The sequence below is a fragment of the Neophocaena asiaeorientalis genome, unplaced genomic scaffold, assembly GCF_003031525.2.
Source record: "Neophocaena asiaeorientalis asiaeorientalis breed wild unplaced genomic scaffold, Neophocaena_asiaeorientalis_V1.1 scaffold601, whole genome shotgun sequence".
NCBI lineage: Eukaryota > Metazoa > Chordata > Mammalia > Artiodactyla > Phocoenidae > Neophocaena > Neophocaena asiaeorientalis.
Window position 1 is genome coordinate 2,224,304 of NW_020174793.1, and position 22,699 is coordinate 2,247,002.

General features: G+C 35.9%; 1 protein-coding gene across 1 annotated transcript in view; it reads right to left on the bottom strand.

Annotated features, from left to right (window-relative positions):
* Positions 1-22,699, bottom strand: part of CNTN5 (contactin 5) — a 504,363-nt gene that overhangs the window by 56,812 nt on the left and 424,852 nt on the right. The window contains exon 15 of the mRNA XM_024760353.1: positions 15,112-15,261. Within this exon, the coding sequence (XP_024616121.1) occupies positions 15,112-15,261 (150 nt within the window). The remainder of the gene's footprint in view (positions 1-15,111; positions 15,262-22,699) is intronic.

The following is a 22,699-nucleotide window of genomic DNA, read 5'->3' on the forward strand; positions in this document are numbered from 1 at the left end:
TAATTAGCATTCAACTAAACAAAAGAATACAGGATGAAATCGTTTACCAATCTCTCTTTTTTTCCCTGAAAAATTTCCAAATCTATTACAGTAGATGTTTACATAGCTCATTAAATAATACAGATTTACTAGAGACCTGGGAGCAGTCACATAATTTAGGAGGAAATCCAGCAACTGGCTTGGGCAGAAAAGTGCAAAAGAATGGAAGGAGGGAGTGGAGGTTGATAATATAGTGAAGGTGGGAGTCAGGAGAGAAATTAAAAAAAAAATTCCTACCCGAATTGAAATATGTAACATACAAATATTTCAGTTAACTGATTATCATCTAAGCTCACTTTATAAAAAGAGTTAAATAGCTTCCAAAATTAAAAAAATTAATACCAGTGGTGTTTCCTAAAGAGTTCAGATAATGCTGTTATTCCTATCAATAGGGTAGCTAAGGTGGTGTGTGTAAGTGGTAAAAGTATTCTTCTGGGACTGAGAAAGATCTGGGCTTGAATCTCAGTTCTACCATTCTAGCTGATGGGTTGAAAATATCTCTTAACCACTTTGTCCTTTAGTTGTCTCACGGAGATAATAATAGTACCTACTTTTTAAGGTTTTCATAATTATGTATCACAGTGCCTGGAACTGTAATTTATAACTATTACCTAATGTTATTATCTACTTCAAAAAGAAAATGTAGTTGTCTTCTATGATAAACACTAAGTTCAGTAGGAATCTATAAACATGTGATCTTGAAATAGACTTCTTTTGGAAATCTGGATAATACAGTTTCGACAGTACCATGGGAATTGTGCTTTCAGTTTTGGCTCAGCTTGTTTTAATTTGAAAACCTAGGCAATATATCATTTTTGATTTACAACTTTCATTGCTAGGATATTTCAGAGAATGCAAGATTTCTCTGATATATGAACCTTCTCATAAATAGCAATAGTCAGGACCACAGGAGGTACGTATAGACAATAAAAGGTGTTTCCATTCACTCATTTTCTCTGAACTTTATTCCACAAGGAAGTAGAAGCAGAGGATAGGCATAATAATCTTTGAGCAAAATTTGTTGGAACGTGTGGTAAAATGAAGAGAAAGAAAAAGGCAAGAGGAAGAAGGGAGGGGTGGGAGGAAGATAACTTGGGAGTCATCACCTTTGGTTTAAGATTAGAATTCCAACTCTGCCACTTACTTATTAAATAACCTTGTACAAGTTTTTAACTCTCTTATTCTGTTTCTCATTTGTAAGATGGGGATAAGCCTGCTTGCTTTAGAGGGTTGATGTGAGAATTAAATGCTATGATGAAAGGCAAGGGCTTAGTATAGGGCTTGAAATATGGTTCATGATTTATGACTGGTATATGGCATTATAGGGACTAGGAAGATGGGAAAAGTCTAACTTGAGTGTCTCACATTTACTCCTGGGTTGATAACCTCTCATTACCCTTTTGTCTTTCATGCTCAAGTCTTCTACTGCTCTTCCCTCATCTTGCTATTAATCAGAAAGGGGCATGCCTAGCAATTAACCCTGTTTCATTTAGAAGGGCATTTGTTAAAGTTACCATCTCTGTTTGCAAAGTGTCTCTGAAACTGAAGATATATTTCTTGAATATATTTTGCAGAAAAGGCTTTCCTCGACCAAAGTGGTTTCATGATTTAAAATACTGTCTGCTGTATGAGCCATACTATTATCTTCTTTTTTCCTAATTATTGAGATTTGGTCTTAGAGGTCTGTTTCTTGCTATGACTTTTGTCTGCTCTTAATGTTACTAAGAACAATTTCTTTTATTTAATATAATTAAATGACTCATTGAGTTGAAGAAAGTTATAATGTTCATTTAATAGTATTTTCTTTTAGAGTTTCCCAATTATTTCAGTTGACTGCTTTACATTTTTTATATCATATATATTTTTTAGAAGCGTAGACTAGAAAGACCTTTAAAAACCCCACAGCTTTATGCCTTTTCTCTGCACACACCAGTGCCTGACAATAGTATGTAGATTTTTTAATTGCCCCCTATAAATAATTCTGCCTGAGTCTCATTTGGTCTGGCCTTCAAAGCTCCATTAAATGCCATTTACAAGGCCAACCCACATGCCCCTGAGAAAACTAATTCAGCCCCATCTTATAATAGTATTTTATTGTGTTCTTTCCATAACTTTTGAACTCAGTGAAGTTTCCTAAGTAATTATCATGGGCAAGAACTGTGAATATACAAATATGAACAAAGCAAGATCTTTTCAGAAGTAGGAAGGTAACGTACAGGGAAAGAAACTGTAGTAGGAAGTTTAATGAGTCTTTTCTGGACTTGGGATGAGACACATGTAACTTCAGATGCTAAAATGAGGTTGGCTAGACAAAACCACAGAACTACTAGGAAATAGAGAAAACCAATTTCATGACCCTTTCCCATTACCCCCCTCCAGCCATATATATATAAAAAAGCAGTGTTTTGGAAGAAGGCTGTCAGCTTAGTAGATGGATGTGCTGTGGCATATCCCTCCATCCCCAGCTGTCTCTAGGAGCAAAGTGGGAGTATCATTTCCCCCTCAAGCTAAGTGACAAGAGAAGCAAAACAGCTGATGAGGAGAGTACAGATGCTTACCTCTCACATCCTGGCTGGATGCTGTTGAGCTTCAGAATTATGTAAGATGGCTCAGCCCTGCACTATGCTACTAGAGCAGAGACCAAAATAGTTCTTGAGAACATATGGCATTTCTAGAGTTTGGCAGGTCAGAAATGCGAAATGATTATCATGGGCAAAGCAGACACTGTGGAAGGTAGGTTTGAATAAGCCTGTTGGTATCACAGTCAATGAAGTTGCCTGCTAGGAGATAGAATAGTCTCTTAAGAACCCAATGTACTCCGAGAATGAAAGAAGCAGAATGTGGACAAATGCCATCTCCTGGAGCACTCAACATTTATGTGAGAACAACAAATTACAACACGTGAAGTCATTTTTCATTTTCTTCTTTTCTGACCTGGGAAGTGACCAGAATAGCAGTTGGAAGGTCAGGGAGGAAGTAGAAAGAAGAAAGAAAAGACAAATCGTAACCCTTGAGTCAAGGCTGTGCTGGGATGGAGGGACAGAAACATGGGACTGGATATGAGATGAAAGTGTTTATTAAGTTAATATAGAATTTTGTTGTTGCTGTTACTTTTTGGGTACTAGATGTTTATTTCAGACTCTTTTGTCACCGAGGTCAATAAACAATCAAAAGGTTACACATATCTATTGTATTCCAAGACAAATCTTTGCAGGAAAAAAATGTACTATTTCAGCTCTACCTGGAGCTATACACATGAGATATAGATATTCAGTTTCATAACTCCCTAGTTTCAAATAGACCATTAAGTATTTAAAAAGAAAAAAAAGAAATAAAAGAAGCACACACAAACCACTAGTTATACTTGAATGGCTAATACATAGGGTAGTTTGAAAATATTGAGAATAACCTCTTCTCTATTTTATTTACTTATTTATTTAATTTTTTAAACATCTTTATTGGGGTATAATTGCTTCACAATGGTGTGTTAGTTTCTGCTTTATAACAAAGTGAAGCAGTTATGCATATACATATGTTCCCATATCTCTTTCCTCTTGCATCTCCCTCCCTCCCACCCTCCCTATTCCACCCCTCTAGGTTGTCACAAAGCACCGAGCTGATCTCCCTGTGCTATGCGGCTGCTTCCCACTAGCTATCTATTTTACGTTCGGTAGTGAATATATGTCCATGCCACTCTCTTACTTTGTCACAGCTTACCCTTCCCCCTCCCCATATCCTCAAGTCCATTCTCTAGTAGGCCTGTGCCTTTATTCCCGTCTTGCCCCTAGGTTCTTCATGACTCTTTATTTTTCCCCTTAGATTCCATAATATGTGATAGCATATGGTGTTTGTTTTTCTCTTTCTGACTTACTTCACTCTGTATGACAGACTCTAGGTTCATCAACCTCACTACAAATAACACAAATTCCTTTCTTTTTATGGCTGAGTAATATTCCATTGTATATATTGCCACACCTTCTTTATCCATTCATCTGTTGATGGACACTTAGGTTGCTTCCATGTCCTGGCTATTGTAAATAGAGCTGCAATGAACATTTTGGTACATGACTCTTTTGAATTATGGTTTTCTCAGGGTATATGCCTAGTAGTGGGATTGCTGGGTCATATTGTAGTTCTATTTATAGTTTTTTAAGGAACCTCCATACTGTTCTCCATAGTGGCTGTATCAATTAACATTCCCACCAACAGTGCAAGAGGGTTCCCTTTTCCCCACACCCTCTCCAGCATTTATGGTTTGTAGATTTTTTGAGGATGGCCATTCTGACCGGTGTGAGATGATATCTCATTGTGCTTTTGATTTGCATTTCTCTAATGATTAATGATGTTAAGCATCCTTTCATGTGTTTGTTGGCAAGCTGTATATATTCTTTGGAGAAGCGTCTAATTAGGTCTTCTGCCCATTTTTGGATTGGGCTGTTTGTTTTTTTGATATTGAGCTTCATGAGCTGCTTGTAAATTTTGGAGATTAATCCTTTGTCAGTTGCTTCATTTGCAAATATTTTCTCCCATTCTGAGGGTTGTCTTTTCGTCTTGTTTATGGTTTCCTTTGCTGTGCAAAAACTTTTAAGTTTCATTAGGTCCTATTTGTTTATTTTTGTTTTATTTCCATTTCTCTAGGAGGTGGGTCAAAAAGGATCCTGCTGTGATTTATATCATAGAATCTTCTGCCTATGTTTTCCTCTAAGAGTTTGGTAGTGTCTGGCATTACATTTACGTCTTTAATCCATTTTGAGTTTATTTTTGTGTATGGTGTTAGGGAGTGTCCTAATTTCATACTTTTACATATACCTGTCCAGTTTTCCCTGCACTACTTATTAAAGTGGCTCTCTTTTCTCAAGTGTATATTCTTGCCACCTTTATCAAATATAAGTTGACCATAGGTGCATGGGTTTATCTGTGGGCTTTCTATCCAGTTCCATTGATCTATACTTCTGTTTTTATGCCAGTACCAAACTGTCTTGATTACTGTAGTTTTGTAGTATGGTCTGAAGTCAGGGAGCCTGATTCCTCCTGCTCCATTTTTCTTTCTCAAGATTGTTTTGGCTATTTGGGATCTTGTGCATTTCCATACAAATTGTGAAATTTTTTGTCCTAGTTCTGTGAAAAATGCCAGTGGTAGTTTGATAGGGATTGCATTGAATCTGTAGTTTGCTTTGGGTAGTAGAGTCATTTTCACAATGTTGATTCTTGCAATCCAAGAACATGGTATATCTCTCCATCTATTTGTATCATCTTTAATTTCTTTCATCAGTGTCTTATAAATTTCTGCATACACCTCTTTTTTCTCCTTAGGTAGGGTTATTCCTAGATATTTTATTCTTTTTGTTGCAATGGTAAATGAGAGTGTTTTCTTGATTTCACTTTCAGATTTTTCATCATTAGTGTATAGGAATGCCAGAGGTTTCTGTGCACTAATTTTGTATCCTGCAACTTTACCAAATTCATTGATTAGCTCTAGTAGTTTCCTGGTAGCATCTTTAGGATTCTCTATGTATAGTATCATGTCATCTGCAAACAGTGACAGCTTTACTTCTTTTCCAATTTGGATTCCTTTTATTTCTTTTTCTTCTCTGATTGCTGTTGTTAAAACTTCCAAAACTATTTTGAATAACAGTGGTGAGAGTGGGCAACCTTGTCTTGTTACTGATCTTAGAGAAAATGGTTTCAGTTTTTCACCATTGAGAATGATGTTGGCTATGGGTTTGTCGTCATATATGGCCTTTATTATGTTGAGAAAAGTTCCCTCTATGCCTACTTTCTGCAGGATTTTTATCATAAATGGGTGTTGAATTTTGTCGAAATCTTTCTCTGCATTGATGGAGATGATCATATGGATTTTCTCCTTCAATTTGTTAATACGGTGTATCATATTGATTGATTTACATATATTGAAGAATCCTTGCATTCCTGGGATAAACCCCACTTGATCATGGCGTATGATCCTTTATTGTGCTGTTGGATTCTGTTTGCTAGTATTTTGTTGAGGATTTTTGAATCTATGTTCATCAGTGATATTGGCCTGTAATTTTCTTTCTTTGTGATATCTTTGTCTGGTTTTGGTATCAGGGTGATTGTGGCCTCGTAGAATGAGTTTGGAAGTGTTCCTCCCTCTGCTATATTTTGGAAGAGTTTTAGAAGGATAGATATTAGCTCTTCTCTAAATGTTCGATAGAATTCGCTTGTGAAGCCATCTGGTCTTGAGCTCTTGTTTGTTGGAAGATTGTAATCACAGTTTCAATTTCAGTGTTTTTGATTGGTCTGTTCATATTTTCTATTTCTTCCTGGTTCAGTCTCAGAAGGTTGTGCATTTCTAAGAATTTGCCCATTTTTTCCAGGTTGTCCATTTTATTGGCATAGAGTTGCTTGTAGTAATCTCTCATGCTCTTTTGTATTTCTGCAGTGTCAGTTCTTTCTTCTCCTTTTTCATTTCTAATTCTATTGATTTTAGTCTTCTCCCTTTTTTTTTTGATGAGTCTGGCTAATGGTTTATCAATTTTGTTTACTTTCTCAAAGAACCAGCTTTTAGCTTTATTGATCTTTGCTATCACTTCCTTCATTTCTTTTACATTTATTTCTGATCTGATCTTTATGATTTCTTTCCTTCTGCTAACTTTGGGGTTTTTTTGTTCTTTCTCTAATTGCTTTAGGTGTATGGTTAGGTTGTTTATTTGAGATGTTTCTTGTTTCTTAAGGCAGGAGTGTATTGCTATAAACTTCCCACTTAGAACAGTTTTTGTTGCATCCCATAGGTTTTGGGTCTTAGTGTTTTCATTGTCATTTGTTTCTAGGTATTTTTTGATTTCCTCTTTGATTTCTTCAGTGATCCCTTGGTTATTTAGTATTGTATTGATTAGCCTCTGTGTGTTTGTATTTTTTACAGAGTTTTTCCTTTTATTGACATCTAGTCTCATAGCGTTGTGGTCAGAAAAGATACTTGATACAATTTTCATTTTCTTATATTTACCAAGGCTGATTTGTGACCCAGGATATGATCTGACATGGAGAATGTGTCATGAGCACTTCAGAAGAAAGTGTATTCTGTTTTTTTTTGGATGGAATGTCCTATAAATATCAATTAATTCCATTTTATTTAATATATAATTTAAAGCTTGTGTTTCCTTATTTATTTTCATTTTGGATGATCTGTCCATTAGTGACTGTGGGGTGTTAAAGTCCCTTACCATGAATGTGTTACTATCGATTTCTCCTTTTATGGCTGTTAGCATTTGCGTTATGTATTGAGGTGTTCCTATGTTGTGTGCGTAAATATTTACAATTGTTATATCTCCTTGGATCAATCCCTTGACCATTATGTAGTGTCCTTCTTTGCCCCTTGTAATACTCTTTATTTTAAAGTCTATTGCGTCTGATATGAAAATTGCTATTCCAGCTTTCTTTTGATTTCCATTTGCATGGAATATCTTTTTCCATCCCCTCACTTTCAGTCTGTATGTGTCCCTATGTCTGAAGTGGGTCTCTTGTAGGCAGCATATATATGGGTCTTGTTTTTGTATCCATTTAGCCAGTTTATGTCTTTTGGTTGGAGCATTTAATCCATTTACATTTAAGGTAATTATCGATATGTATGTTACTATTCCCGTTTTCATAATTCTTTTGGATTTGTTATCATAGGTCTTTTTCTTGTCTTGTGTTTCCTGCCTAGAGAAGTTCCTTTAGCATTTGTTGTAAAGCTGGTTTGGTGGTGCCATATTCTCTTAGCTTTTGCTTTTCTGTAAAGGTTTTAATTTCTCCGTCAAATCTGAATGAGATCCTTGCTGGGTAGAGTAATCCTGGTTGTAGATATTTCTCCTTCAACACTTTAAATATGTCCTGCCACTTCCTTCTGGCTTGCAGAGTTTCTGCTGAAGGATCACCTGTTAACCTTATGGGGATTACCTTGTGTGTTATTTGCTGTTTTTCCCTTGCTGCTTTTAATATTTTTTCTTTGTATTTAATTTTTGATAGTTTGATTAATATGTGTCTTGGAGTATTGCTCCTTGGATTTATCCTCTGTGGGACTCTCTTTGCTTCCTAGGCTTGATTAACTATTTCCTTCCCCATATTAGGGAAGTTTTCAACTATAATCTCTTCAAATAGTTTCTCAGTCCCTTTCTTTATCTCTTCTTCTTCTAGGACCCCTATAATTCGAATGTTGGTGAGTTTAATGCTGTCCCAGAAGTCTCTGAGACTGCCCTCAGTTCTTTTCATTCTTTTTTCTTTATTCTGCTCTGCAGTAGCTATTTCCAGTATTTTATCTGCCAGGTCACTTATCCGTTCTTCTGCCTCAGTTATTCTGCTATTGATCCCTTCTAGGGAATTTTTAATTTCATTTATTGTGTTGTTCATCAGTGTTTGTTTGCTCGTTAGTTTTTCTAGGTCCTTGTTAAACGTTTCTTGTATTTTCTCTATTCTATTTCCAGGATTTTGGATCATCTTTACTATCTTTACTCTGATTTCTATTTTAGGTAGACTGCTTATTTCCTTTTCATTTGTTAGGTCTGGTGGGTTTTTACCTTGCTCCTTCATCTGCTGTGTGTTTTTCTGTCTTCTCATTTTGCTTAACTTACTGTGTTTGGAGTCTCCTTTTCGCAGGCTGCAGGTTCGTAGCTCCTGTTGTTTCTGGTGTCTGTCCCCAGTGGCTAAGGTTGGTTCAGTGTGCTGTGTAGGCCTCCTGGTGGAGGGGACTAGTGCCTGTGTTCTGGTGGATGAGGCTGGATCTTGTCTTTCTGGTTGGCAGGACTGTATCTGGTGGTGTTTTTTGGGGTGTCTGTGGCCTTATTATGATTTTAGGCAGCCTCTCTGCTAATGGATGGGTTTGTGCTCCTGTTTTGCTAGTTGTTTGGCATAGGGTGTCCTGCACTGTAGCTTGCTGGTCGTTGAGTGAAGCTGGGTCTTGGCATTGAGATGTAGATCTCTGGGAGATTTTTGCCGTTTGATATTACATGGAGCTGGGAGGTCTGTTGTGGACCAGTGTCCTGAAGTTGGCTCACCCACCCCAGAGGCACAGCCCTGACACCTGGCTGGAGCACCAAGAGCCTTTCATTCCACATTCCACATGGCTCAGAATAAAAGGGAGAACAAATAGAAAGAAAGAAAGATAATCAAATCAAATAAAATAAAGTTATTAAAATAAAAAAAGTAATTATTAAGAAAAAAGGTTGAAAAGTAAAAAAAAAAAGAAAAAGAACAAAAAATCCAAAAACGGACAGACAGAACCCTAAGACAAATGGTAAAATCAAAGCTATGCAGAGAAAATCACACACAGAAGCATACACATACACACTCACAAAAAGAGAAAAAGGGAAAAAAAGTATATATCTTGCCACCAAAGTCCACCTCCTCAATTTGGGATGAATCGTTGTCTATTCAGATATTCCACAGATGCAGGTACATCAAGTTGATTGTGGAGATTTAATCCGCTGCTCCTGAGGCTGCTGGGAGAGATTTCCCTTTCTCTTCTTTGTTCGCACAACTCCCGGGGCTCAGTTTTGGATTTGGCCCCGCCTCTGCGTGTAGGTCGCTTGAGGGCGCCTCTGTCCTTCGCTCAGACAGGACGGGATTAAAGTAGCAGCTCATTCGGGGGCTCTGGCTCACTCAGGCCGGAGAGAGGGAGGGGCACAGATGGGGGTAAGCCTGCGGCGGCAGAGGCCAGTATGACGTTGCTACAGCCCGAGGTGCGGTATGTGTTCTCCCAGGGAAGTTGTCCCTGGATCATGGGACCCTGGCAGTGGTGGGCTGCACAGGTTCCCAGGAGGGGAGGTGGGGATAGTGACCTGTGCTCGCACACAGGCTTCTTGGTGGCTGCAGCAGCAGTCTCAGCGTCCCATGCCCGTCTCTGGGCTCCGCGCTGATAGCCGCGTCCCGCGCCCGTCTCTGGAGCTCCTTTAAGCGGCGCTCTTAATCCCCTTTTCTCGGGCACCAGGAAACAAAGAGGGAAGAAAGTCTCTTGTCTCTTTGGTAGGTCCGGACTTTTTCCCGGACTCCCTCCCGGCTGGCTATGGCGCACTAACCCCTTCAGGCTGTGTTCATGCAGCCAACCCCAGTTCTCTCCCTGCGACCCGACCGAAGCCTCAGCTCCCAGCCCTGCCCGCCCCGGCGGGTGAGCAGACAAGCTTCTCGGGCTGGTGAGTGCTGGTCGGCACAGATCCTCTGTGAGGGAATGTCTCCGCTCTGCACTCCGCCCCCCTGTTGCTGCGCTCTCCGCCCTGGCTCCGGAGCTTCCCCTCTCAGCCACCGGCAGTCTCCGCCTGGGGGGGCTTCCTAGTGTGTGGAAACCTTTCCTCCTTCACAGCTCCCTCCCACTGATGCAGGTCCTGTCCCTATTCTTTTGTCCCTGTGTTTTCTTTTTTCTTTTGCCCTACCCAGGTACATGGGGAATTTCTTGCCTTTTGGGAAGTCTGAGGTCTTCTGCCAGCATTCAGTAGGTGTTCTGTACGAGCTGTTCCACATGTAGATGTATTTCTGATGTATTTGTGTAGAGGAAGGTGATCTCCACATCTTACTCTTCCGTCATCTTGAATCTCCTCCCCAGTATAGAATTTTTTAATAGTTGAAAATGAAACTGTCCTAGTACCTAAAAGAGCTTTGGATATAGTTGAGGCTGAAGCCAGAGATGAGATGGAACATACTGGAGAACAATGGTGGGAGAAGAATTAAGCTCTTATGTTTAAACTCTATGTATTTCAGTCTGCTCAGTAAACCCGTTACCTAACTGTAACATAATATAGTACAGAAAGTGCTAAGGCTAGGAAAGATTTTCATCTGATTGTTTACCTGATAGTCATATTTATCTGGTTGACCATTAATCTCTTAAATGTAGAAAAGTTTTTCCTTGTGTGGCAAAAAATATGTGACATTTTCCATTTCAAAGTCCAAAGAGAATGACAGGACAGACTACAATGCACTAAGAAACTAGAAAGTTATTGAATATGCAACAATGTGTTTAAGCAAAGTCTTTCATTTGACACTTCTTCTTCTCTGCTCCTTTTGTGTTATCTATGTTATAAGAACCAAAGAAAATGGCTACGTGTTGTGACAATATCATGATCCACTTATGGATGAGGATGGCTAGACAAGAAAAGCAGCATGGAGAGCCCAGACATGGAGGTGGAGAAGGGGGATGTAGAGGGGAACATGGTGCTCTGTACTGTGCACCACACTCTGAAGGGCTCTCTTGACTCCCCAACCATTCAGGTGGGTTGAGGGGCCAGGATGGATGACACACAGTCTGCTGTGGAGACTTCTCAACAGGACAGTGTCTTGGAGATAACTGCAAGCCAAGAGACTGAATAGCTCTTACTATGTTGACAAACATATATTTAACCTGAAAATGTTTCCTCTATACGAAAATAGCAACATGCATAATTACTTTCGTTTAAATTTATATTTATTAAAGTAATAACTCATTTAAATTCATGATAATAATAATAATAAATGGCTAATGTTAAACACTTACCATGTGCCAAACTCTTTACCTTCATTATATTATTTAACACAATAATCCAAGGGAGTAGGTTGCTATATGATCTCCATTTTACAAGTGAAAAAATGGAGCCTTGAACAATGCATATAGCTTACCTATGTTTATTGCTAGTAAGTGGCAGAGAGGAACATTAATCCAGATCTGCCTAACTCTGAACCTCAAACTCTTAATTACTGGTATTAGGTAGCACCTTCTTTGATCTCTCTCTATCAGTTCATCATAATTTGAAATAAAAAACTGCAGGTATTGAGATTTAAACCAAGAGCTTTAATAATAATAGAAATTTTATAGAACAGAGAAGACCAAACCTTTCTAAACTATAGATTACATAGTTAATGGTATCTTCTCTCCTTTTCATTTATCTTTCATCAGTTAGTGTTATAAATATGTAACACAGAATATTAAAGTTCAGTTAAATGAGAGAATTACTCAATTAAATGAGAGAATTGTTCTTGCTAAATTCATATTTACATATTTTATCATTTCTACCAGAGTGTTTATTTCAAAATTCATTTCCTAAAATGTGATTTTTCTCTCTTGAGTGTCATCTTTTTAAATGGTAGGGAAAGCATTCCCAATATTCAACACAAACTTATATACTGGTTTGAAGATAGTAACACATTTCCACATTTGCAAATTTCTTTCTCTCTCACTGTAGCTAACAAACCCACTAAAACTTGTAAGAAAATTGAACTATAATAAATAAATATAAACATACATTAAAGTGCAAACATATACAGGTATCCCTTACTTTTCAAAAGTTTGCTTTATACCACTTTGTTTTTTACAAAAGGCCTACATTAGTACCTATTTTCACAAACTGAAAAAAATCTGAATAGATTTTCTCTTTTATGAAAAAGGTGAAAAATGAAAATTGGTTCTTCACTTTAGGCCATTTTGGCTTACAAGTTTTCTTAGAAATGCTTTCCTTTCAGATAGCTGGGGAAATCTGTATTTGTATCACGATTTTGACATCCTAAAAATAATAAGTTGACTAAACCAATTTATCTTGTATTTATTGCTTATGAAGAGTATTTTGATGACCATAAAATTCAAAATATACCCTACAGTATATTGCAAAGAAAAATTAACCATTTTTGGTGTGTGGGCAAGAAACAATCTAAGGTAAAAATCCTTTACTAAAACTGCTTTGGGATTTAGAATATTCTAGTAAAGAGGAGAATTTTAAAGGGACATAAAACTTTTGATTCAATATCCCGAGTGTGAGACCTTTTCTCTTCTAGGCAGCTCCATTGGTTTTCAAAGATTACTTGGCCCATTAGAACAGCATCATCTTTTAAAATACAGGACATGTACTTAACAGAGGCAGAGTGCATCACTTGAGAGGATGTCTCAGGATGTTAGTGTCCCTTTTAATCTGTGCTGCCTGGCAAAACAGGCACAAAACTCAACCCTTGGTTCAACACCATTAGCAGCTTTAGCCCTGTGTGGTACCAAAGCACAAGAAGCATAAAGTATGCAGTACAGTCTTCCTCAACTCACTTTTCAAAAAAGAGTATTTCATGTATTTTTCATGCTATTTCTCTTCTCTTCCATAAGATTTTAATGGACTAGAGTATGTCATGTGTATAGAACTCATGATAAAATGGAGAGACAGGCGCTATATGATTGAAGTAGCTTCAGAAATAGACAAGGGACAAATCTTTTAAAATGCATTACCTGAATACGATTTAACTTGAAAAGTGAAAGTGTTGTTGTTATTTTTAATAGCACAAAGAGATTTGTACTACAGAAAGTCTAAAATGATTATTCACCCCAAACGGATTATTTATTTTGAAATGAATATTTATAAAGAACATCTGAATTAGGCAGTAATCTTTGCCTTTGTTTAAACACAATTAACAATATGCAAATTAAGGCAGTGCTTTTTAGAAAATATGTGAGCCTAAGTACTAATATTGGCAGTCATTTCAATATCTGCACAGTGAGTACATAAAATGAGGAACAACTAACCTGTTATGCCCTTAATTAATGAACACCTGTACACAATGAAAGCATGGCTGATTTCACGAATGTATGGAAATCCAACCTAGCAATTAATGTTCAATTAAATATTCACACTATTGAAAAAGTAGCAGAAAAAAAACAACTTGTGATAGGCAAATCACAAAAGCAGAAAAGTTGGATTTTTCTGTGAATGAATCTTTTCCAACATATTTAGACTAGTTTTTCTTTTCTTGATTGCTTAATTTTTATATGAAAAGAATTTGAACATCTTTTTAATGATTATTCACACTTTATGCAAGAAGTTGATCATTTGGGATTCTTTTCTTTTCTTTCTTTCTCTTTTTAAGAACCACATTGAATGTGTTTTAGAGAAAGAACCAACTCTTTTGATAATTTATTTTAATTATTATAAGCTTTGTTCGATTTCTAAGAAGTCACAAATCACATTTTTGGTCCAATTCTATAACTATGATACAAAATGTACAATATACAGTTCATTCTTAACTTTCTATGTACATGTGTCTCTGACCTGGGTCCTGATGTGGATAGCAGCATATAAAGGAAAGAAAAGGAATATTCCTTTTTAATCTTTCAACAAAGACATATGGAGTACTAGTGCCAGACATTGTTCTAGGTATTGAAGATAAAACAGTGAACAAATAAGACAAAATTCTCATCCTTAGTGTACTTACATTGTAATGATTATTGAGATTCATGCTATCATTGAGTGTAAAGACATTAATTTGTATTTCTCCTTCTCGTATCTGTAATCGACCCCCCTCTTCATTTCTCTGTTGTTTTAATCTTTCTTATCAACATTATTGATATTTGTGTTTGCCTAAGCTAGTGCCTTACTAAATACTTTTTATATACAATTTTATAGGGACATACAGATAAATCTCAATAAGACTTTGTCCAAAGTAATTAAAACTCTACTAACAATTTTTCTTTATTCTGCTTCTTCCAGATGATGGACAAGCTATCTTAACATTTGTTTTTAAATAAAGCTGTTAATTTTCCTTGTGTGGTCTTTAGAAAGATTCTATCAGAGATACTTCATTCTAAAAGGCCGGAAGAATACTGTTTTTTTTTCTAAGTTAGGAAGCAGTTATTTTACACATAGACATCAAGATGGCAGTAGGTCAAGTTAAGACTATGTTTGTCTTTACCAAGTGTAATTTATACCAGCTCAGACGGTGAAGGGCAACATAAAGAGTTTAAGGAAGTACCCTATAATTAGAGGTAACTGTTATCACTGGTGAAAAAGAGGGTGAGCTAATCTATTCTGAATTTTATAGGTCTGCTGTATTGAATGAATATAATTAGAAGAAGAAACTAACTGCTTCAGTTTCATGGTAACTTGATGCAGGCAAGGTTTGGGAGGAAATTGAAGCAACTAGACCTGTACTTGTAGAAACAAGGAAAGAATGTTCTGAAAACAGATAAAATGAAAGAATTATTTTGAAGAAAAATATTTTATGATGTCTAGGTAAATGAATCAGGAAAAATTATACTAAAGCAAGCATTAATGGTTAATTCAACTTGCTTTAAAAGTGATTAGGGACATACCAAATAGAATGCTGACTCCCCAATATTCTTACCTGCTTCATTTGTGCGGATCATTCGAGATGGGGTGCTTGGATCTCCAGTCCCAATTGGATTGGTGGCCACCACTCTGAATTCATATTCCACCCAGGGGTTCAGGTCCACTGCCATGGCTGATTCCATGTCCCCTGTTATGATTTCTGGGACTGTGGAGAGGAAGCAGATTTCATGCCTTTAAGTGAACTGGAAATGCTTATAGATCGCAATCAAAGATATCACAGGCACTGACATAATTGGCAGGCTGCTGCGTACATCCTTATAACACATGGTCATGTGTCACCTCCCATCTCATTAGTAAAATGAAAATCAATCTTCAGAAGTAAGCACTTGCACATGTCAGTTTGTTGTAGTTAGAATTCTTTTATCTCATATTTACACATAGATTGACATAACATAACTTGCCATGATCATTTTGTCAACACCTCAGCCCCAGATAAGACACCAACTAGTGCTCTAATTTAAGCAAACAGTTCTCATATTTCTAGAGAAATTTCTTGAGCAGTTTTCTCCTCACAGTTCTGGCAAACATGCTTAGCCACTTGGCAGTTCCAAACAACAGAGTAAGAATATATTTCTCTAATTTAAAAACTCCAGTTTGTGGTTTCAAAGTGGAAGCTCTGAACTCTCCTTGGAGTGATTTTTGAACTACATTTAGATTTTATAAAACATAAAATTGTGTGTCAATATAATTACCACATAGTAAAGTATTTTTAACATAGTGTTTGTGCTCTATTTGACTGCTTTTCTTGTTCACTCATCTCTGCTGTGTAGGAAATATTTCTGGAAGAACATTTGTTATAGAGGTGAAAAGGGGGAAAGTAGAAAACCTCCCTTATGAAGTTCAATCATTCTCTGGGTTTATATCAGCCCTGGATTTCTGTTTAAACATGGCAGGACAGTGGCAGGGGGGAGCTTTTGATCTGATGACTTGATGGACTTTTACTGTGACAAGGTATAATTAAATGCATCTTGGATTTCCCATAAAAATCTCTTTTGAAATGTAACAGTAGAATATTACCAAATAATTAGCTTCCTGAAAGGTGAATGATCAGCCCATAGGCAGTGTGGGCTGCTTGACAAATATCACAGCCCTACAGAGCTGACTTTTTAAAGCAGTGAAATGAAGACATGAAAAAAGTCTGTCCCCTTTTGCTGCACTGGCAAATGAGCCACATGCTTGGAGTCTAAGAGGTAGGGGATAAAGGCCACTGTTCAGTCCATAGCTTGGTAGAATACTGAGCTGTGTATGCCAAACATAAAGGTGGGAAGAAGAGATACCAAGACACTCAACTCTCCCTAGAGCCCAACATACACTGCTTCACCAGTACTTGCCTTGGGTCCCTCAGGACTTACTGTTTCATTGACTTCTGTTTATGTCAGTCATTTCAAGCAACTCCAGACAGATAGGTCGTGCCTCATCCGTTTTATTCTAATGCCCATAGAACTCTGCACATTTCCTCTTTCTGTCTCAGTTGTCATCCTTCCCTACTGTTTAAAATCCTTTTATTAGGGCCTTTGGAATTCATAATCCGTCATTAGCAAAATTACCATATACTCATTCTTCTTTCTGAACATTCTTCCAACTTTTAACTACAGTAGAAACATGAATCCACTCTAAGGCAACTTTATGCCTCTCAAGGGGTGGCCCTCTTAAGATATTGTAAAGAAGAGGTCAATCCATCTCAGTTGTGTCTCTCTCCTCCCCACCTCCCCTACAAATGTCTCTAAAGCAAGCATGCAGGTATTTTTCCCACTTAAAAACAAATCAAAACAAAATTGTCTCAAAATTTTCTCTCCTTCCAGCCTTCACTCAGCCTCTATGTTTCTTTTATAGCAAAACTTCTTGAGAGTTATTTGTGCCTTATTTGCTATCTCCAATTATTCTCTTTCTATTCACTCTTGAACCCACTCCAATCAAGCTCTTACCTCCAGCATTCCACTATAACTGCTCCTGTAAAGATCACCAATGGTCTCTATTGCTAAAACCGTATGGTTGGGTCTCTGTTCCTTAGATTGTTTGTTCTAACATCATGCTATGACACAGTTGATCATGCTCTGCTCTTTGAAATACTTTTCAAAACTTCTGTTTTTCTCCTTTCTGATTATGCCTTATCAATCTCCGTTGCTAGTTTCTTTTCTTCTTCCAGGTGCACCACAGTTCTACTAACTCCCATTTTTTTTTAACTCCATGGTGATCTTAGCTAGTCTTATGATTTTAAATACCTTCTGTATGCTGATGACGCCAATATTTTCAGCCATGAACTTCCTCCCTAAACTCCAAATTCACATGTCCTATGACCTATTAAACATTTCTATTTAGATGGGATTCTCAACCTTAATTTCCCCCACCTACTTTTGCAGTATTCCCTACTCAGTGAATGACAATTTCTGTATCCAAAATTTGGGGGTCATCCTGGATTTCTTTCTTTTTCCCCTGCACTACTCCAACTCATAAGCAAATTATGACGTCTCTGACTTCAGAGTGTTTTGATTTCTCCACTTCCCTTTGCAGCAAAACTTCTTAAAAGAGTTGTCTGCATTAACTTTTCTCCATTTTCTCTTAAACCAATTCTTGTGAGACTTTAGTCCTTACTATTTTACTAAAACTTCTAGTGTCAAGATCATGAATTACTTCTATGTTGCTTAAATCAATGATCAATTCTCATTCCTCGTCATACTTTCCAAGTCAGCAGCATTTGACCCAATTGATTACTTTCTCTTCCTTGATAGATTTTACTCTTTTTTTCTGTCAGGAGCTCACATTCTTTTTTTTTTTTTTTAACAAATGGTTGCTTCCCCTTTGTATCCTTTGGATGGCTCCTTTTCCACAACTTCTTTCTATTCGATACTTGAGGGCTTAGTTTTCATACTCCTTTCTTCTTTATTTTATGCTTATATCCTTGGAGATGGCATGCAGTTTTATGGTATTAAATGAAATTTATATGCCAATAATTTCCTAATTTATATCTTTATTCTAAACCTCACTCTTAAACTCCAGCCTTGTATATATAATTGCTGTCTGATCTCTTTAAAGGCGTCTCCCCCAAATACAGTCATACAGTGGTTAGGATTTCAACATATTAATTTTGGGGAGACACAAGTCCGTCCATAGCAGGCAGGTTGTGATTTTTTAAATTTTTTAAAATTTATTTTAATTTTGGAAATTCACTTGATGCACAATCTATGTTAGTTTCACGTGCACTACAGAATGATTTGACATTGCATACATTATGAAATGATTGCCACATTATGTCTAGTAACCATCTGTCCCTAAACAAATATATTACAATATTACTGACCATATTCTTAGGCTGTATATTACATGCCTGTAACTTATTTATTTATAACTAGAGATTTGTACCTCTTAATCTCCTTCACCTATTTCACATCCCCCAATACCAACTTTCTGGCAATATCTGTCTGTTCTATGTATCTAAGAGTCTGTTTTCATTTTGTTTTCTTTCTTTTTTTGTTTTTTGAATTCCATATATGAGATCATGTGGTATTTGCTTTTCTCTGATATTTCATTAGCATAAGACCCTCTAAATCCATACACATTATGTCAAATGGCAAGATTTCATTATTATTATAGCTGAGTAATATTCCATTGTTTATATATTTACCACATATTCTTTATCCATCTATCAATGAACACTTAGGTGGCTTCCATATCCTGGCTATTATAAATAATGCTGCAATGAACATTGGAGTGCATACATCTTTTTGGACCAGTGTTTTTGTTTTGTTTAGATAAATACCCTGAAGTGGGATTGCTGGATTTTATAGTAATTCTATTTTTTTAAATTATGCAATCAAATTTTTAATAACAAAGATACTATTTTTAACGTGGCCAAATATACTTGGCTAAGTCCAGATTTAAAAAATATCAAGAACTTGGTCAACGATAAGAGCTTGTGGAGGGAGCATCAGTGTTCTGCTGCATTTCTGCATCTGGCAATACAACAGCAAGCACCAGATTTTAGTAATCCTATTTTTAATTTTTTTGAGGAAGCTATTACTGTTTTCCATAGTGGATATACCAACTTACATTCCTACTAAGAATGCACAGGAGTTTCCTTTTCTCCATATGCTCACCAACATTTGTTATTTGTTGCTTTTTTGCTAAGAACCATTTTCACAGGTGTGAGGTAATATCTCATTGTAGTTTTGACTTGCATTTCTCTGATGCTTAGTGATGTTGAGTGCCTTTTCATGTGTCTGTTGGCCATCTCTATGTTTTCTTTGGAAAAATGTCTGTTTAGGTCCTCTGCCAATTTTTTAATCAGGTTGTTTGATTTTTTTATTTGATGTTGAGTTGTATGAGTTCTTTGTATATTTTGGATATTAAACCCTTATTAGATGTATGATTTGCAAATATCTTCAAATATTTCAGTCTACCTTTTTGTTTTGTTGATAGTTTCCTTTGTTATGCTAAAATTTTTTAGTTTGATGTAGTCCCATTTGTTGATTTTTGCTTTTAGTGCCCTCATCTGAGGAGACAGATCCAAAATAAATATTAAGACTGATGTCGAACAGTGTACTATGTTTTCTTCTAGGAATTTTATGGTTTCATGTCTTACATTTAAGTCTTTAATCCATTTTGAATTTATTTTTGTATATGGTGTGAGAAGGTAGTCCAATTTGATTCTTTTGCATGTAGCTATCCAGTTTTCCCAGCATTATTTACAGAAAAGCCTTTCTTCTCCTCATTTTATATTCTTGCATCCTTTGCCATAGATTAGTTAACCATATGTGTGTGGGTTTATTTCTGGGCTCTCATTTCCCATACTATTTTGATTACTGTAGCTTTGTAGTACAGTTTGAAATGAGGGAGAATGATGCCTCCAGCTTTTTGTTTCTTTCTTGATTGTTTTGGCTATTTGGGGTGTTTTGTGTTTCCATACAAATTTTAGAATTATTTGTTGTAGTTCTGTGAAAATTGCCATTGGTATTTTGATAGAAATTGCATTGAATCTTTAGATTGCCTTAGGTGGTTTGGTCATTTTAACAATATTAATTCTTTCATTATATCATTTTCTATGTATAGTATTGTTTCATCTGAAAACAGTGAGTTTTACTTCTCCTTTCCAATTTGGATTCCTTCTATTTATGTTTTCTTGTCTGATTGTTATGGCTAGGACTTCCATAAAGGTAGTAAAAGTGGGCATACTTGTTTTGTTCCTGATCTTAGAGGAAATGCTTTCAGCTTTTCACCATTCAATATGATGTTAGTTATGGGCTTGTCATTTATGACCTTTACTATGTTGAAGCATATTTCCTCTATACTTACTTTGTTGAGAATTTTTATGATAAATGGATGTTGATTTTTTCAAAAGCTTTTCTGTATCTACTTTGATATGTATATGATTTTTATTCTTCAATTATTTAATGTGGTATATCACACTGATTGATTTAGGAATACTGAATCATCTTTGCATCCCTGGTATAAATCCCACTTAACATTGCTGTATGATCTTTTTTATGCATTGTTGAATTCAGTTTGTTAACATTTTGTTGAGGATTTTTGAATCCATGTTCATCAGTGATATTGGCATATATTTTTATTTTTTGTGTTGTCTTTATCTAGTTTTGTTATCAGGGTGATGCTGGCCTCATAGAAAGAGTTTAGAAATGTTCCTTCCTCTTCAATTTTTTTGGATAGTTTGAGAGGAATAGGTACTAACTCTTCTTTAAATGTTTAGTAGAAATACCCTTTGAAGTCATCTGGTCCTGTACTTCTTTTTGTTGGCTTTTATTTTTTTTATTACTGATTCATTTTCAATACTAGTAACTGATCTGTTTTATTTTCCATTTCTTTCTGATTCAATCTTGGGAGATTATAAGTTTCTAGAAATTTATCTATTTCTTCTAGATTGTCAATTTATTGGCAAATAATTTTTCATAGTAATCTCTTATGATCCTTTATAAGAGATTAGTATTATTATTATTTATGTAACGGTTGTAACTTCTTTTTCATTCTTGATTTTATTGATATGGGCTTTCTTTTTCTTGATGAGTCTGACTAAAGGTTTATCAATTTTGTTTATACTTTCAAAGAAACAGCTCCTAGTTTTATTGGTTTTTGTTTCCTATTGTTTTATTTAGTCTCTATTTCACTTATTTCTGCTCTGAAATTTATTATTTCATATCTTCCACTAACTTTGGGTTTTATTTGTTCCTTTACTAGTTCCTTCAGGGGTAGGGGTAGGCTGTTTCCTTGAGATTTTTCTGGTTTCCTGAGGTAGACTTGTATTTCTAAAACTTTAGAACTGCTTTTGCAGCATCCCATAGATTTTAAGACGTTGTTTTAATTTTCATATGTCACCAGGAATTTTTTTGACTTCCTTTTTGATTTCTTCAGTGACCCATTGATTTTTTTAATAAGGAGTCTTTCATTTCTTAATGTTAATTATTATTCTTTTTTCCAAATAATATACCTTAGCAGAACAATGCTTTCTTTATTTTTTAAATGTTATTTTATTTATTTATTTATTTTGGCTGTGCAGCCTGCGGGATCTTAGTTCCCCAACCAGGGATTGAACCCATACCCCCTGCTGTGGAAGTGCAGAGTTTTAACCACTGGACCACCAGAGAAATCCCCTGCCATTGGTTGTTTAGTAGTACATTGTTTAGCCTCCATGTGTTTGTGTTTTTTTGTAGTTTTTTCCTTGTAGTTGATTTCTAGTCTTAAATCATTGCATTTGGATAAGTGCTCAGTATGGTTTCATTCTTCATGAATTTACTGAGACTTGTTTTGTGGTCTAGCATGTGGTCTATCCTGGAGAATATTTCATGTGCACTTGAGAAGAATGTGTATTCTGCTGTTTTTGGATGGAATGTTCTGTAGATATCTGTTAATCTATCTGGTCTAATGTGTCATTTAAGGGCAGTGTTTCCTTATTGGTTTTTCTGCCTGGATGATCTGTTCATTGAGGTAAGCAAGATCTTAAATTCTCCACTATTATTGTGTTACTGCCAATTTTTTCTTTATGTTTGTTAATATATGCTTTATGTATATGTGTTCCTATCTTGGGTGCATATATATTTACAACTGTTATATTTTCTTTTTGGATTGATCTCTTTAACATTATGTAATATCTTTCTTTGTCTCTTGTTACAGTTTTTGTTTTAAAGTCTATATTGTCTAATATAAGTATTGCTACTACAGCTTTCTCTTTGTTTCAATTTGCATGGAATATCTTTTTCCAACCCCTCACTTCCAATTTGTTTCCTTAGAGTTCATGTGAGTCTCTTGTCATTGCATATATGGCTCTTGTTTTTTCATCCATTCAGCCACTGTATTTCTTTTGATTGGAGCATTTAGTCTATTTAAATTTAAAGTAATTATTGATAAGTATGTAGTTATTGCTATTTTGTTAACTTCTTTATGGTAGTTTCCACAGTTCATTTTTGTTCACTTCTCCTTTTGCTCTCTTCCCTTGTGGTTTGATGACTATCTTTAGTTTTATGTTTGAATTCCTGTCCCTCTTTTGTGTGTATCTCATATCTCTTGTAAATTTTTGGTTTGTGGTTACCATGAGGTTCATATATAACTATATAACTGTATATATATATATATATATA